Source organism: Aulonocara stuartgranti (genome assembly GCF_965226115.1).
Source record: "Aulonocara stuartgranti genome assembly, chromosome: 3".
NCBI lineage: Eukaryota > Metazoa > Chordata > Actinopteri > Cichliformes > Cichlidae > Aulonocara > Aulonocara stuartgranti.
This window is the reverse complement of record NC_138941.1, coordinates 26,998,082-27,012,747: the sequence shown is the minus strand read 5'-3', so window position 1 is coordinate 27,012,747 and position 14,666 is coordinate 26,998,082. Positions and strand designations below refer to the sequence as shown.

At 42.0% G+C, this 14,666-nt stretch overlaps 1 protein-coding gene across 2 annotated transcripts in view; it reads left to right on the top strand.

Moving 5' to 3' along the window:
• dock11 (dedicator of cytokinesis 11) overlaps positions 1 to 14,666 on the top strand; it is an 80,416-nt gene that overhangs the window by 39,054 nt on the left and 26,696 nt on the right. For both annotated transcript variants that reach the window (XM_082525977.1, XM_082525976.1), the window contains 10 exons: positions 90 to 271; positions 759 to 872; positions 3,034 to 3,100; positions 3,920 to 4,008; positions 5,485 to 5,605; positions 5,748 to 5,814; positions 5,951 to 5,998; positions 6,331 to 6,476; positions 10,701 to 10,816; positions 12,258 to 12,395. In XM_082525977.1, the coding sequence (XP_082382103.1) occupies positions 90 to 271; positions 759 to 872; positions 3,034 to 3,100; positions 3,920 to 4,008; positions 5,485 to 5,605; positions 5,748 to 5,814; positions 5,951 to 5,998; positions 6,331 to 6,476; positions 10,701 to 10,816; positions 12,258 to 12,395 (1,088 nt within the window). The remainder of the gene's footprint in view (positions 1 to 89; positions 272 to 758; positions 873 to 3,033; positions 3,101 to 3,919; positions 4,009 to 5,484; positions 5,606 to 5,747; positions 5,815 to 5,950; positions 5,999 to 6,330; positions 6,477 to 10,700; positions 10,817 to 12,257; positions 12,396 to 14,666) is intronic.

Genomic DNA, 14,666 nt, shown 5'->3' with positions numbered 1-14,666 from the left:
GGATTTTTACCAGACCAGAATTTACTGTTAGGAAATTTCACTTCAGCTCATCCTGATGCTCTCTCACTTCCTATTTGGCCCAATCACAGAGCAGAGTCTGGAGTTCAGTTTGACGGAGGAATACTGCCGTAACCACTTCCTGGTGGGGCTGCTGCTGAGAGAGGTGGCTGACGCCTTGCAGCAAGCGCCCGAAGTGAGGCAACAGGCCGTGGGCATCCTCAAGAACCTTCTTATTAAACACGCCATGGATGATCGCTACACCGCTTTCAAGGTTAGGAGCATGCAAACAGAAAGGAACTAGCAGAGGCAGGATGAGCAGGAATGTGGACGGAGAAAAGGGCAGAACAATGATTTATTGTTCTCAACGATTCTGTTTGGGAACAATGCAAAATAACAATGAGTTCCAATGATTAAAGTATTTGATTTGGCATTTACACAATACACACCTGCATTAAAAACAACGCCTATCTTAGAAACAAAATAAAGGAGATATTGTTTAATGTGTAATACATCAATCATCAACAGAGGCCAAATGTCCTACCAAGTGAGCTCAGCATTTTTACCCATAAAAGTAAATGAAGTATGTGACACAGGTCACCACCTGTGCATACCTTTCTATTTTAGTTTAGATAAGATTGTCTCTTATGCAAACCACCTAAGTTAGAGTGCAGCCACAGAAAGGTAAGGGCTATGTGTAGTTAACATTAACCTACAATAATCATCTCCTTTTACTTGTTTTCAAATGTTTATGGTTTCAGAACCAGCAGGCCAGGATCTGTTTGCTGTACCTCCCACTTTATGAGCTGCTCTACCAGAACTTGAAGCAGCTTTCCGCTCAGCCTCTCATCTCCAGTCCTGGGCTGGGCCTAAACGTGAGTCACCTCACAACGCTCCTTTTCTTGGGGATTTCTGTGATGTAACTAAAAGTCAGTTTCACATATGAATTGGCTGTTGTGCTGTAAGATCTTCAGTCAGGCATAGACTTATTCAGAAGGAGTGGTTGTTGTAATTCAATGGAATCATGAAGCATACTGTACAGTATGTACCAGTCTATTTTTATGACCGTGTTTATCAAAATAAAAATCTGATTTCATCTATAATTAGGGCCTCATAAGTTTCTCAGTTCAGTTCAAAAAGTCTCATTTACAGTTTTCCAGTTTCAAATAATTAGTTGCAAAATCCTTAATATGACAGCTACTTGTCGTATGAAGTACTAAACAAAGCCAGATACATGATGTAAAATCGAGGTAAGGAATCTTGAATTTTTCTCCAGCACGTGTCCAAACTAGCCTGTCTGACAGGACTGAAAATGACAAATGAATTAAAAAGGTTAGTTTACCTGTGCTATACAATAGGGCCCAGCCTACTGTGCTGTCGCTGTTGACCTGTTTTCAGTTCAGCAACATTGTGAGGCCTCTTGGTGGATGTGGAGTGAAAATTCAAAATGTTAATGCGAATGCAAAGGTAGAGTCTTAACACCTGGCTTGAAACCGGCTGCCAAGGACCAGCGTGGCCTGCAAAGCTTGGTTTTGGAGTGAAATTAGCCTCAAAAGGTTTACAAATGTGCGTGTGGTCTAATCCACAAACACAAGCTAACATTTACAAATGTTTACAATGATTTGTGTGCACATTTTTGAGTGCTAACAAATGTATACTCCAAACCGCACACAAATACAGAGCAATTCAAACACAACGCTATTTTGAAAAATTGATGGGAGACGGGAAACACCAGGGTAACAAGTCACAGCTGAAACTGATCAACAGCAATGAGACAGGGGAGGCAAAACTACACATCAACAAAAATATCAAAACACCAAACAGTGAGTGAGAGTTAACAGGGAAACACGGGAGGGGGGGATATAAACTGAAGGTCCAGGGATCAAAGAAACAGACGTATTCATCTTTCTGATGTCCTGAAACTCAAAGTGGTTGTTACAAAGATAGCTGAAGAAAGATCCCCGACTTGATCCCAGGACAAATACTCTCTGCCAAATCAAACATGCAAAGCTACCCGCTTTGGTGACCTCCTGTGGATAAGAGAGTAGTCAAAAGTAGCTTTTAGCTTTATTATTTGTTTTCCTTGGCAGATGACTTTAATGTCATGTAGTTTGAAGGAGCACGTTTCAAGAAGACTGCAAACCCCACCCACATGGAAAAGATATATATAAATCTTATAAAGTTTGTATCTGTCTTGTGTGAAACTTGTATGAAAAGCATATAAGAGTGAAAACAGATATAAGATCCCTTGAAAAATTATATAATGAAACTTGTATGTTTTGGATACTTACTAAAACAATATATGAAAGTGATGAGAAAGTGGCCACTTTCATGAGTAAATCACATATAAGTTTTTACTATTTCTTTTCCATATGGGCAGTGTCGCTGACGCCACTCCAGTACTGGGATTACTAGCATTACTAGCCGGAGCTTCACAACTATTCCATCCCAGGGAAGTGATCATAAGACAAAATCTTGCAGCATGAACTCTGACCCGCAGTGGGCACACATTCATGGGATCCTACAGACTATAAAAGTTTTAATGTCAGTCTCTCTATTTTAGATTCAATTCAGTTGTTGCCAAATAGTGTACCGTGGTGCCAAGTGCAGTGGATTTTGTGAAAACTGGTCTGGTCTGGTATACAGATCAGTTAAAACCCAGTGCATTTACAAAAATGTACAGCAATTATTTTGGTAATTACTGTTAATTTAGGGCAGCTGTAGAATAATAAATTGGTGGTCCAATAGATGTATTAAGCACCGTACGTGCTGGGAATCCCTCCTGTGTAATGCAGGAATTCTCAGACTGAGTGAGTAAACAGTAAAAGATTGCTCCGAGGAAGCTAAAGTGGCACAATACATTCCGAACAAAGGTGCCAGAACTGTTACGTTTTGTTTTCACCGTTAAAATATTTCCTCAAATTGCAGGAAATAGAATGTCGAACATCTGCTCTTGGTCTGATTATAATATTCGGAATGTGCCAGCTCACCTCTTTGCAACACAGTTTTCACTCGCTCCATCTTGTGGTTGGCCAGGGCTCCAGAGATGACCTAATATCCACAGACATGAGGAGGATCAGCACAGCGATCGAGAAAGAGCACGGTGAGTAGAGAACAATAGAAACCGTACATATGGCGTCTTCCTGTTTACGTTATTCATTATGATAGAAACATATGGCTTCAACACCCACTGATCCATTAGCAGCACTCTGTCTGAAAGCAGCAGCTGTTGGCCAGACAGACATCAAACTTCTTAGCCAATCCTACAACATTTCTAGTATTTTATTCACTACCAACATGATGTTGAAATCAGATGAATAAGATCGGTATCAAACAGAATCCTCGAAAACCCAGTGAACGTGGGTGTTTTACTGAGTTATAGCAGCTGCTCATTAGGTCAAATACACGTTGACCTGAGAAGATTGGGAGGCTAAACAGTTTTTATTCTTCGAGACCAAAAGGGTTAAATGTTTAAAACAGGGACCACGTAGTCTTGCATTTCGGTAGCGTAAACAGGCCAAAATAGGCAGATTGAAAGTAAACAAATATGAAAATCAAAGCAGCAGAAGCAACAATGTAATCATCTGTAGTCTCAAGTAGAAAGCCTTTGTTTATTCCAGAAAAGGAGTTCATTAGCTTCTTATTCCCTGGTGACACAACAAGGGTTGTGTTCTCAGACATCACGATGCTGGACTACTGCGTACAATGATGTTCACAGGCTCAATGGAATGAGTAATGGTGTGTTGTTCCTGTATAGCATATTGGCCCAAACATTTCCTGAGAGTCCTGACGTAAGAATGGTTTCATACGTTTTTATTTAGAATTATGAATTTGTTTAATTTTATTGGAAAATATAAAGAATTTTCCACTAGGAGCTACTGTTAGGAAGCTTTGGACCCCAACAAACCTATTTTGGTTGCAGGTCAGCCAACTCAGAATGGCCACGTTGTGAGGAGGGAAGACTCCAGAGGCTCTCTATTTATGGACCCAGGAACACCGGACAGCAATGAGGTGAGGTAACATTTCATTTTAGCCCAACAGGTTAAACATATTTAGGGCAGATTGTCAGTCAGTTCATTTTTAGATAAATAAACTTTGTGGTTTCTCTAAGTTCCAGAAAACCGACAAGCTGGACACTGGTTTGTTCTTCTTTGTTTTTTCCCTTACCTGGAATGTCATTCAGAAATGTCAGTTATGCTGAACTGTTGACATCAAGACAAGTCTGACAATGTCTGATTATCACGGTTTTGCGTTGCAGCCCTGAAACTTTTTATATGCATTTTTAAATACTTCTAAGAATGCAGTCTGAGCCCTTTGGAGTCACCTCACGGAAGCACTTCTGAAACACTGTGCGGGAAACCTAAACATACCGTATGCAAAGCAGCCTTGAAACATGCGATATGCAAATTTCGGTTTAAGTGTTTTGTTCACTGGTAGGTTTGTTGTCACTTCCCAAATCAGGAAATTCTAATTAGTTCTGAAGTGCTCAAACTTTTGCGCTGCTTTGTTCCACTTTAACATTTTACTCACCGGACGTGGGCTTCGTGTAGGCCACGTACACACACGGCCTCGGCGTTACATCTGAAGCCTTCACGGCTCACTTTCTGGCAATGATGTTAAAAAGCAGCTGCATGTTACTTTTGGACAATGGCGGTGTCTTCTCAGCAGGAAACCTCTGTAAACTCAGAGCCAACATAAACTCTTCTCCTGCTCTTCAACCATGACTCATTTGGGAAACGTGTGACGTGGCTTGTACTGGAAAACGCCACCTTCATGTGAACCAGCGATCATTCGCGTTTCGCTATGAGATGCCAGATGAGCAGGCGCCCGTGCTTACAATTCAGTCGCAACGTGAGAAAGTGCTAGTCATGTGGATTTGACCTGTAAATGACAGTTAGATGAAACCCCTGACAGATTGAAGAAAAACACATAATGACGTTTAAACAGAAAAAGCACTCTGAAGCTATATCGTCCCCCTAAGGCCAAGGTGTAAAGACAAGTGAAAAATGAATAGGTTCTTCCTTTTCTCCGTCTCCTTCTCGCCTCCAGGACTGATGACATTCTGCTCAGTGGTTTTTGTGCAATTTTGCTCTAAATTTAGCTTTTCTGCTGGTTTATCTGTAAATCTGTATATTTTTACATCCACGATTCACCTCATCAGCATAATTCTAAGAATTGTTTCTTGTCACTGCTTTGTGTAATCAAAAGCAATAACATGTTTGTTTTGTGTGTTTGCTGATAAGAGATATTAATTGCGAAAGCAACCTCTCACATACTGTTTGCGCTCAGGATTTTTTTTGGTAACAAAGGTTTCATCAGTGAGCCTGTCCTCAAGTCTGGGTTTAAATAAATCATTCTCCTTCTGTAAAATACGACCGTTTAGATCCTCTGACACTCAAAGATTTTCCTCTAGTGCTGGTCCTAACCAAACAGGAAGTAGGAGTGCTTTAAAATGAGTTAACGAGCGTTTTCTGTGTGTTGTTCCAGCTGCAGAGACGCGCCTCAACCATGAGCAGCAGCACCATGCCTCCTATCGGCAGACTGGGACAATATGAAATCAAAGGCCTACTGTTCTCTTTCCTGCACATCGCCAAGACCTTGTCAGAAGGTCAGTGAGGCTCTATAGCCACAGTGCACATCACTTACTCAGAACGTGACTCGGCTACCTGTTCTTCTATTTCTGACAGTGATCGCTCTGGGGGACTAAAACCATATAGCCAAGTGTGTCCACTTTGTCTTTTTGCCCACAGACACTCTGATGGCCTACTGGAACAAAATCAGCCCTCAAGACATCATGAACTTCCTCAGTTTGCTCGAGTGAGTAGCTAATGAAACAACAGCCATATGTAAATATTAAACAAAACTATGCGTGTGTTTTAACTGCTCTATCAGTCTTGTGTCAACATTCTAAGTGGATGCAAAAGGCGCTTCGTGCTTCATGTTTTCTCCGCAGGGTCTGTCTGGCTCAGTTCCGTTACATTGGAAAGAGGAACATCGGCAGGTAAGGCTGAAAAACAAAGCTGCGCCTTTGTATTGTGTGTCATATTTACCTTATCTGTCAGCGCCTGAAATTTGAAACCCAAATAAATTTAGTTGAGTTTTAAGGAAGCAAGGTGCCAGGTCATGAAATACACCTTTACTCCTCTCTTTTTTTAAATGTATTAAAATGTTCTGTTTGGTATTAATCAGCTTGTGTCGATCTTTTATTAATTATCAGGTATTAACATATTTGTTATATATCGTAATACATCCAGCTCAGTGAGAGTTACAGGAACAGGGTCTTATGTTATTCCTCTTCCTCCTTCCTTCTTGCTCCTGTTATTATCGATATAGGAGCCAGGAGGCATGTGTGTCGAAGCTGTTCTCGTCAGGTGGAAAGTCTCAGACAATGCCACCCATGCGCTGCAACCGTGCCAGCCTCATGCAGAGCAAGATACACCAGTTCAACACCATGGAAGCCTCCTTCACACTCAACATATGTAAGCACTCCCACTAGTTCACATGCAAAACGTCAGGTTGCAAAACACTTCACATCTAAGATTCCTAGAAATTTACAGGAATTGAAGTCGTAATGGAACAGTTAATTCTGCCAGCACCGCACTAATCGTCAAGAAATCATGCGGGTAAAGTGATATAGATTGCATTTGTGTTCCAGCCGAGGGAGTCTGCATACAGTTGAGGTTTGCACAGGAATATTTCATATGAAAGACAATAATTCCACAACCAATGATTTGTTTGTTAAAGATTAGGCTTGCAGAAAGATTCACAGGAGAATCTGGAGAGAGGCGGTTACATTCCTAATGTGGCACGCCTAGTCTGTAGTGACAGTCCTTATTATCCTTATGTTCACCTTTTCTGTTGAAATGAAAGTGTTTAATTTAAGAAATGTATGAATGTGAAATTATTAGTTTTGTTATTGTTTTATTTGGTATTATTTGAGGACACAAAAATCTATAAGTAGTAGAATCAGATGCAAGGAACTGGAGGCAACTGGAGCTACAATAGAGCATGCACACTAACACTCCCATCACATCATAAACCAAGTGCACGTTCCAATTTTGGCATTAAAAAGATAAAACATGTTCTGTCTCAACCTCTGTCATGTGAGTGCTGCTGCATCACTGCCTGTTGCTTCAATCCTTCCACCACACCAGCTCCACGTGTAGGCTCTGGTAGGATGTTTGCTGGTCACGCTCCAATTTGTGTGTCATATTTGCTGGTGCAATGAGTAGTTGAAAAAGTGTGTCAACAACCTAACTGTTCAGCTCTTCTCTGTGCATGTGGACGAGGAAAAAGAAAACTTCTTAGTATGACACTAATTTCCCTGTAATCAAAAGGAATTTAAATGTATTTTATTTACAAGGTAATTAAGATTTTCCTGCAAATACTTAATACTACCAGTCAGGTTTTTACTGGAAACAAATAGTTAAACTAATTTAAAGTAAATTTTAATAGTCTGTAAGTAATACTTCTTTATTATTTGGTAATTTGTGGAAAAAACAACAGCATTTTCCCATCTTACCCTGTTGTAGGCTGTATTATGAAGGGGTTATTGTATAAGGTCACATAGGCCTGCAAATGTAAACTGGTAAAGAAGAACAGCCCTTCTCACATTTATATTGGTAAAATAAAAAGACAGTTGAATGATAAATAATAAATGCACATCAGCATAATGAATTAAATAAAGTTGTAAAAAGGCAAGATTACGATTTATGATTATTTACATTTTTCTACAAAATTAGCATGAAATTGTACACTACTTAAAATTATTTACAGTATAGTCATTTCTTTGTTTCCTGTAAAAACCTGACTTGTTATTCTAGTGCCTCTACCTTTAGGTATTTATAGGTAAATGTAATTACATTGTAATTTCAAATAACATTGGTTGAAATGACATTTGATTACAGGGGAACTACGCTGTTAGTCGCCGACCATATTACAAAGTGCTACTTAAAGAACTATTAGAAACTATCAGTTCTGTTGCAGAGCAGCAGTTTCTCAACCGTGTGACCACTGATTTCACAAGTGCTAAAGTGTGAAAATCACCAAAGAAAATTGTATCTGTGAATCGTCAGAAGAAGGTCTTTTTAGAACATGAATCCACGTGTGCATCTACATCCCCCTAACCTGGGGGATGTGGCCATGACCTGGTTAGGAGCTCTGGGGGCTCTTGGATGGTGTTTTCCTTGTGGCTGCATACAGCGGAGATGGGGGAGGGTCTGTGCTGGCGGACGTTGGTTACTGGCCTGGTAGCCTGGCTGCCCCTGGGAGGGTCCGGGACGGGCGTGGAGGCTTGGGGGTCTGGGGGTGCTCCGCCCCCCGGTCTGGGGTGCTGGCCGGGCCTTGGGTTTGGGGGCTTGGGTCCTGGCTGTTGTGTCGCCGGAGCAGTGGGCAGGTGGGTGCAGGGGGGCTCAGCCCCAGTGCAGGGGACCTCTGGTGCATCGGCCCAACTAGGGGGCTCTCTAACTGGTGGGGAGGTTGTTATATCTTTGCAGGTGGTCACCTCACTACAGGAGCTCACTCTGCAGGTGGGGGGAGAGATATAGGAGAGGTGGAGAATGAACTCAACCTGTCTGTGCAGTGTCTATTTGTGTCTGTCTACACGTTGGGTGAGTGCCGAGTATTTGGTTGTGCATATGGGGTGGGAATGCACGTCTGTGTCCGCGTGTGCCTGTTCGTCTGTGTCTATATGTCAGGTTGGGTCTTAGACTCGAGCTCTCTGGGTACATCTCAGGCCCTCTAAAGTACGCAGGCCTATCTCCCCTCACCACACTCCCTGCCGGTGGCTGATGCCCTCAGACGTTGGTGTGTTGGTGGTCCTTGTCGTCTGGGGCTGGGCGCTCATGTATGTACCGGCTCACTCCTGGTGGCCGATTGGCGGGGCCGGGCGCCTGTGGCCCGGCTGGGCTCCTTCCGAGGGGTGGGGGGCCCTCAGGCCTCTGGCCTCTGGGCCTGAAGCTCGGTCCTCTCTGGCACAGCTGGCTGCCGGCAGAGCCCGCGGGCACACCACTGCAACCCCCTCTGGCCTCTGCTCCGTAGCTGCGGGGTGACCTCTCCTTTGGGGCTCTACTCAGCTCTTCCCAGGAGGGTGGCATGGTTCCCCCCCCTTTGGTGGTCCTCCTCGGGTCCTTGTACTCTGGGGCTCCCCACACTCCCTAGCAGATCGTTACATGGAGAAACCTTTGGAATACAAGCATGCTGATCCACAGGTGTACACACGGGTGTTCACAGACGCGGACTACAGCTTTCTTGGCTGCTGCCTCAAAGCACATTGTGCGCTGTCTATCTTGCGTGCTGCACAATATCGTTTATTATTTAGTATCTACTGTTATCTACTGCTAGCTAGTTTATTGTGATGGTGCCGTTTTTTTTATTATGTTGCTCTTTGTTGTTTGCTTTCTCTTCTGTTTTTTTTCTCCATACAGGTGATCCAGGTGTTTTGTTTGTTTGTTTGTTTGTTTTTCTTTCTTCCCCCCCTTCTCACCGTCTCTTCTCCCCTTTGGTTTTCTTTCTCTCCCTCTCTTTCTTTCATTCTCTCTCCCTGTCCTATCCCCCAGTCATGTCTGTCCCGTTTGTAGCAACTGAAAATAAAATAAATTCATAATTATAATAAAGGTCAATCAAATGGACCAATATGGCAAGGCCATGATGATCCACTTGGCTAAAGATCCAAACGGGACACAAAAAAAAAAAAAAAAAAAAAAAAGATGTGTTGTCAGCGAGATGAAGAGCGTAAGAACTGAGGGATGACAGGGGGTATATGCGCAGGAGGGGCTGTGTGTATGTCGTCACAGATCATCCACCTTAAAGGCGTGAATAAAGGTTTCTTCAGCCAGGAAATGCAAGGGCGCGATATCCCATACTTATGTATTGTACCGAGTGAATCGACTGAAAGGAAACAGTTCATCATGGGTTGAAATGCCGCTCCTCCAAGACAGAGCTAGCCAACTGACTCTCAGGCTGTGCTTTCTAAACAGACATTATCTTGAGCCACTGACCGCAGTATGTCGAGCTCTAAGGCCTCTCTGGTCTTCACGTAATGGATTTGCAGCAATGCTAGATTAATGCAACAGTGTGTAGAATCACCACGGAAAACGCTGTTGCAGAAAATAAATGGGCGCGTTCACCCGCATACAAACAGGGATTTTCTTTGCTGCATCTTAATCTTAAACATAAAATCCTCTATAAAAAATTCTCTGTGGCTTTAATGCAGTGTTTGCTGTTTACAGGATTCTCAAAAGATTTGCATGTAATAACCTGTGTATAAAATGATTGTACATGTACCCTATAGACTGATGTGTCACATGTGTTTTCCTTGTTATTTTGCACTTTACCGAGAAACAAGTTGTTCTTATCTCTGGCTCTATGCTAATAATGAAAAATGGACTTGCGCTGGATGTTGTGTTCTTTAATAACATTTGGTACCTACTAGGAGTATCTTAAACAAGATGTAATTACATGTTGATTTGTGCAATTAAATCAGTCAATGAAGCATTTGCCTAATGAGCTGTATGTAAATTACCATTTCAAAGCAAGCAGGAAATCAGCAAACACAACAATACTTAAGAATAACTTTGCAGTCATCAGTATTTTCTGGATAAAAGGGTTACAATTAGAATCTGTTCTACACCACAATGTGAACCATTAGCATGCACAGCACCTCAGGATTTCTTTATGTCTCCATGTGTGTTTCTGTGTTTCAGGGGCAGGGCTGTCAGAAGCAGAAATCCACCATCAGGCCCTGCTTGAAGGCAACACCTCCACCGAGGTCTGCCTCAGCGTCCTGGACATCCTGAGTCTGTTCACTCAGTGTTTCAAGGTAAGCACTGCACACACAGTCCAACCAAGATGGTAGATAAGCTTTTAAAGTGATTCAAATGTCACTGAGTCCTTAAATAAGTGATGTGCTTGTTATGAAATTTTGAGTCAGCCTCCGTGATGTTTAAGAGGTTTTCAGCTCTTAATAACACTCAGAGAAATCTTAATATGTATGCTCATCTTTTCTTTACATATTTCTGCAAGTCACCCGAGTAAGTGCTGAGTCTGATGTTGTCTAAATGAACGATTTAAAAAATGAACACATTTTAAACAGTTTTCTGTTATCTTTGTTTAACCTTTCGTGGCTCTGCCTGCTCCACTCTGTGTGTAGCGGGACACACACACTTTTGCCTTTTATGTCTTAGTGAGGACATCTAATTGACATAATGCTTTCACTAGCGGCTTACCCTAACCATCAAAAATGAATGCATAACCCTAACCCCTAGCATAAATCGAATCATAACCTAACAGTAACCACATTTTGAGCCTCAAAAATGTGTTCAAACTTGTGGGGCCTGGAATTTGGGCCCATTTTTTGTTGTCGTTGTATTTATGAGAGGCTATTCAAGCATTTAAAGCTCCTTCGAGTTTAACCATCACTCCTGAGTGCCAAGCTAAACCCAAGTCCTAGTCTTGACCTCATGCTTCACAGTGGATGGATGTCTTTGCTGGATTTGTGGAGCTAATTTTTTCATCCTTCATGCAGGTTCATATCATTCTGGGAGAGTTTGATTCTCTGTTTTATCGGCTCTGCCTTTGTTTGACGTCACAGCTTCCTCAACTGCTCGGTGTTGTTTAACGCAGCTTACCTAAAGACAAAAAAACAAACCCAAACACCAGACTTGGTCCTTTTGCTTATTATCCTTAAGTGGAGATATGCTTTCGAGACAGTTCTGGACCCCAGCCAGCCTACTGAACATCTGGTGTTGTTCTCAAGTAGTCCTTTGGTGTGGATGGAGTGAAGTTGGACATATTTAGATGTCATTCTTTTTATTTGTTGGCAGCTGTTGTCTGGCTGGGTTTTTCTCAAGACAGTTGCAACCAACAACCTACGCAATTCGCATTGCCACATTACAAGCAGGCTCACATATAGAAGCTTTTATTGGGTGTATCCTCATGCTCTAGCTGTGGGGTTTTTTTCGAAACAGTAACTTTATCAATGGCTTCATCTGATGCGAGCATGAGTACTGATACTGACACTGGATCCCAAATTGTAGGGTCCCGAAATTGATGGGACACAGTAAAAATCAGCCGCTGCCATCAGTCGTTGTCATCTCGTTTGCTTTTAGTCGATGAGAACAGAATGAGATGCGCCTAAAACGTCATCAGCATCGTTCAGCTCATAAATCTGCTCACACATCAACAGTGATGTAGGAAATTGATGAATATAGTTTGCACTGATATTTTGTGCATCTATTCTTGTGTGTGTGTGTGTGATTCAGAACCAGCTGCTGGACAGCGACGGTCACAACGCACTGATGAAGAAGGTGTTTGACGTCTACCTGACTTTCCTCAAAGTCGGCCAGTCAGAAGCTGCCCTCAGACACGTGTTCGCCGCTCTGCGTGCTTTCATTAACAAGGTATGTGTTCACATTCGTACGAAGTGTTGCTGCAGTAGTAAAATCAGTATGACTCAGATGATGCCTGGAGCAGGTAAACATGCTGTGTTTTTGATGACCGGAGCTGATATACATTTTTGTTTTTGTTTTTGCCGCTGCCTAAAAAACTTTCCACTGTGAACAATGAGATGAGTGAGATGTCTGGTTCCAGCCTTCACACAGACGTTCTCTCTCATTCCATCTAATAGCTAAAAAAAACCCATAGGTCACACTGCTCCAATAAAGTAACCTGGCTTTTCAGTGTTTCTCGTGTTTTCTGCCTCGTTCCCAGCCACTGGCTAGAAAAATGCTCTGAAATGTATCTAATAGGGCTGCCACAAACGATTATTTTGATAGTCGACTAGTCACCGATTATTTTTGCGATTAGTCGACTAATCAGATCATCATCCACTGGACGTAAAACGTACAGCTTATTGCACCAGCAGCATCTGCTCTTATATAACTATCATTAGCTTACAGCTTTAAGTGTTTAAGGTCTGTGCTAACTAAAAATAAAGACAAGATGATAGTTTATTAAATTTTAATGAAATCTGCAGATTGTTTCATTGGAGTTTAATAAACTCAGCCGTCTGCTCCTTGCTATCTAAAATATAACAGGACACCGCAGTATATTCTTGAGCATCTCACACTTCTGATAATCAGTTGTCTGCTTGACGTTTATTCAGCTGTGTAAAAACTAACTTTAATCTCAGACAAACTGATTTACTCAGGAACAAATAAAATACTGAAAAAAGCCAAACAATAACATTTTAAGTTATCCAAGTGACTTATATATGTTTAACCTGAGTAGCGAAAGACGGCGGTGGGTTTGAAAACGATTTGCCCGGAGTCCGGTGTTCTCACCGGCTCTAGTGAGCCTTGAACCCCAGCTAGCTATCGAGCTGGTGGGTAACAGACGTCTCCGAAAATGTCTTGATAAACTGAGCAGATATTTGAAGTTTGCACAGCTACATTCTCGCCTGAAAACATCTTAAAACTTTATTTTGTGACCCAGAAAGAATAATAAGAGTAATATTAAAACTAACTAGGTGCCGCCAATGTTGGAAACTGAGCAGGGCCACCCTATGAATTCTGGGATAGGTTGGGCCACGAAGTATACACCCGACCCATCCTTCATATCTGGAGAAATGAAGGGCGCATTTGTCGGGCGCATTTGTCGGAGTCTTCAAATTTGGACAGCCTTCGTCATGTCGCTGTAACGTAATCGGCCTACAAATGCGGGCAGAGGAGGATGTGGTTTCTGACTTTGGACACAGCTACGACACAGGAGTTGCTTCTTCTTCTTCGGGGTTTAACGGCAGCTGGCATCCTTGTACATGCAGTGCTGCCATTTTTCTGTTTCAGTCCGTTATTACACTCTTAAATCCTGCTACTCATTCCTGCGTCTTTTGGGATCTTACAAAGCTTCAAACGACGTGTCGACTATTAAATTAGTCGTCGACGATTTTGATAGTCGACTAATCGTGGCAGCCCTAGTATCTAATTGAGTATTTCTCACTGTTATGTTGCATAGAAATGAGCTTCAGCACAACTCAGTCAAAAGCTGCTGAGGTAATAAAGGTAGGTCCCAAGGGAGAGAACAACCCTCTTCCTAGAGTTATCATATCAGCAGTGTCAGTGTCATGTGGGTTAATTAAGTGATGAATCAGAGAACAGCAGCGGTGAAGACTTTGTTCTGGCGTGCTTCCTCCTGTTACAGTTCAAGCATTAAAGGTTAGCCTCTGCAAATAGTAACTATCCGAACATGAACACTTTAAACACTCGTGCTTGGATCAGGCGAATAGTCGTCTGCAAATTGATTACAGTGTGTACAGGTTCATTAAAATGTCAAACAATGTGGTTTGTGAGATTCTAAAACCAATAAACTGCTCTTTGATTTCTTTGTAGTCCAGGTTTCCTGTGTCAACAGATTTTGCGCACAAACTGTTAAAGGCACACGAGCGAGCCACAGTGCAGACGTTGTCCTTCATTAACACAAATGGTGGAGTGTGTGAATGCACGGCTGAAAGTAGTCCCCCAAAAAATAGTCTTTGCAACTTGTACTTTAATCTATTCTGTCTTTATTTCTACAAAGTGGTCTGTTTACACTAGTTTGTTTTGTAGAGATTTAGTGTTTACACAGAATAAAAGTAGCAAAAACCATCACTAGGTGTTTAAATGCTACTGTAGACATCTACTAAAGAGACATGATGTCTATTTAGTAACTGAGCAGTGCTGATACAGTTATTTTTG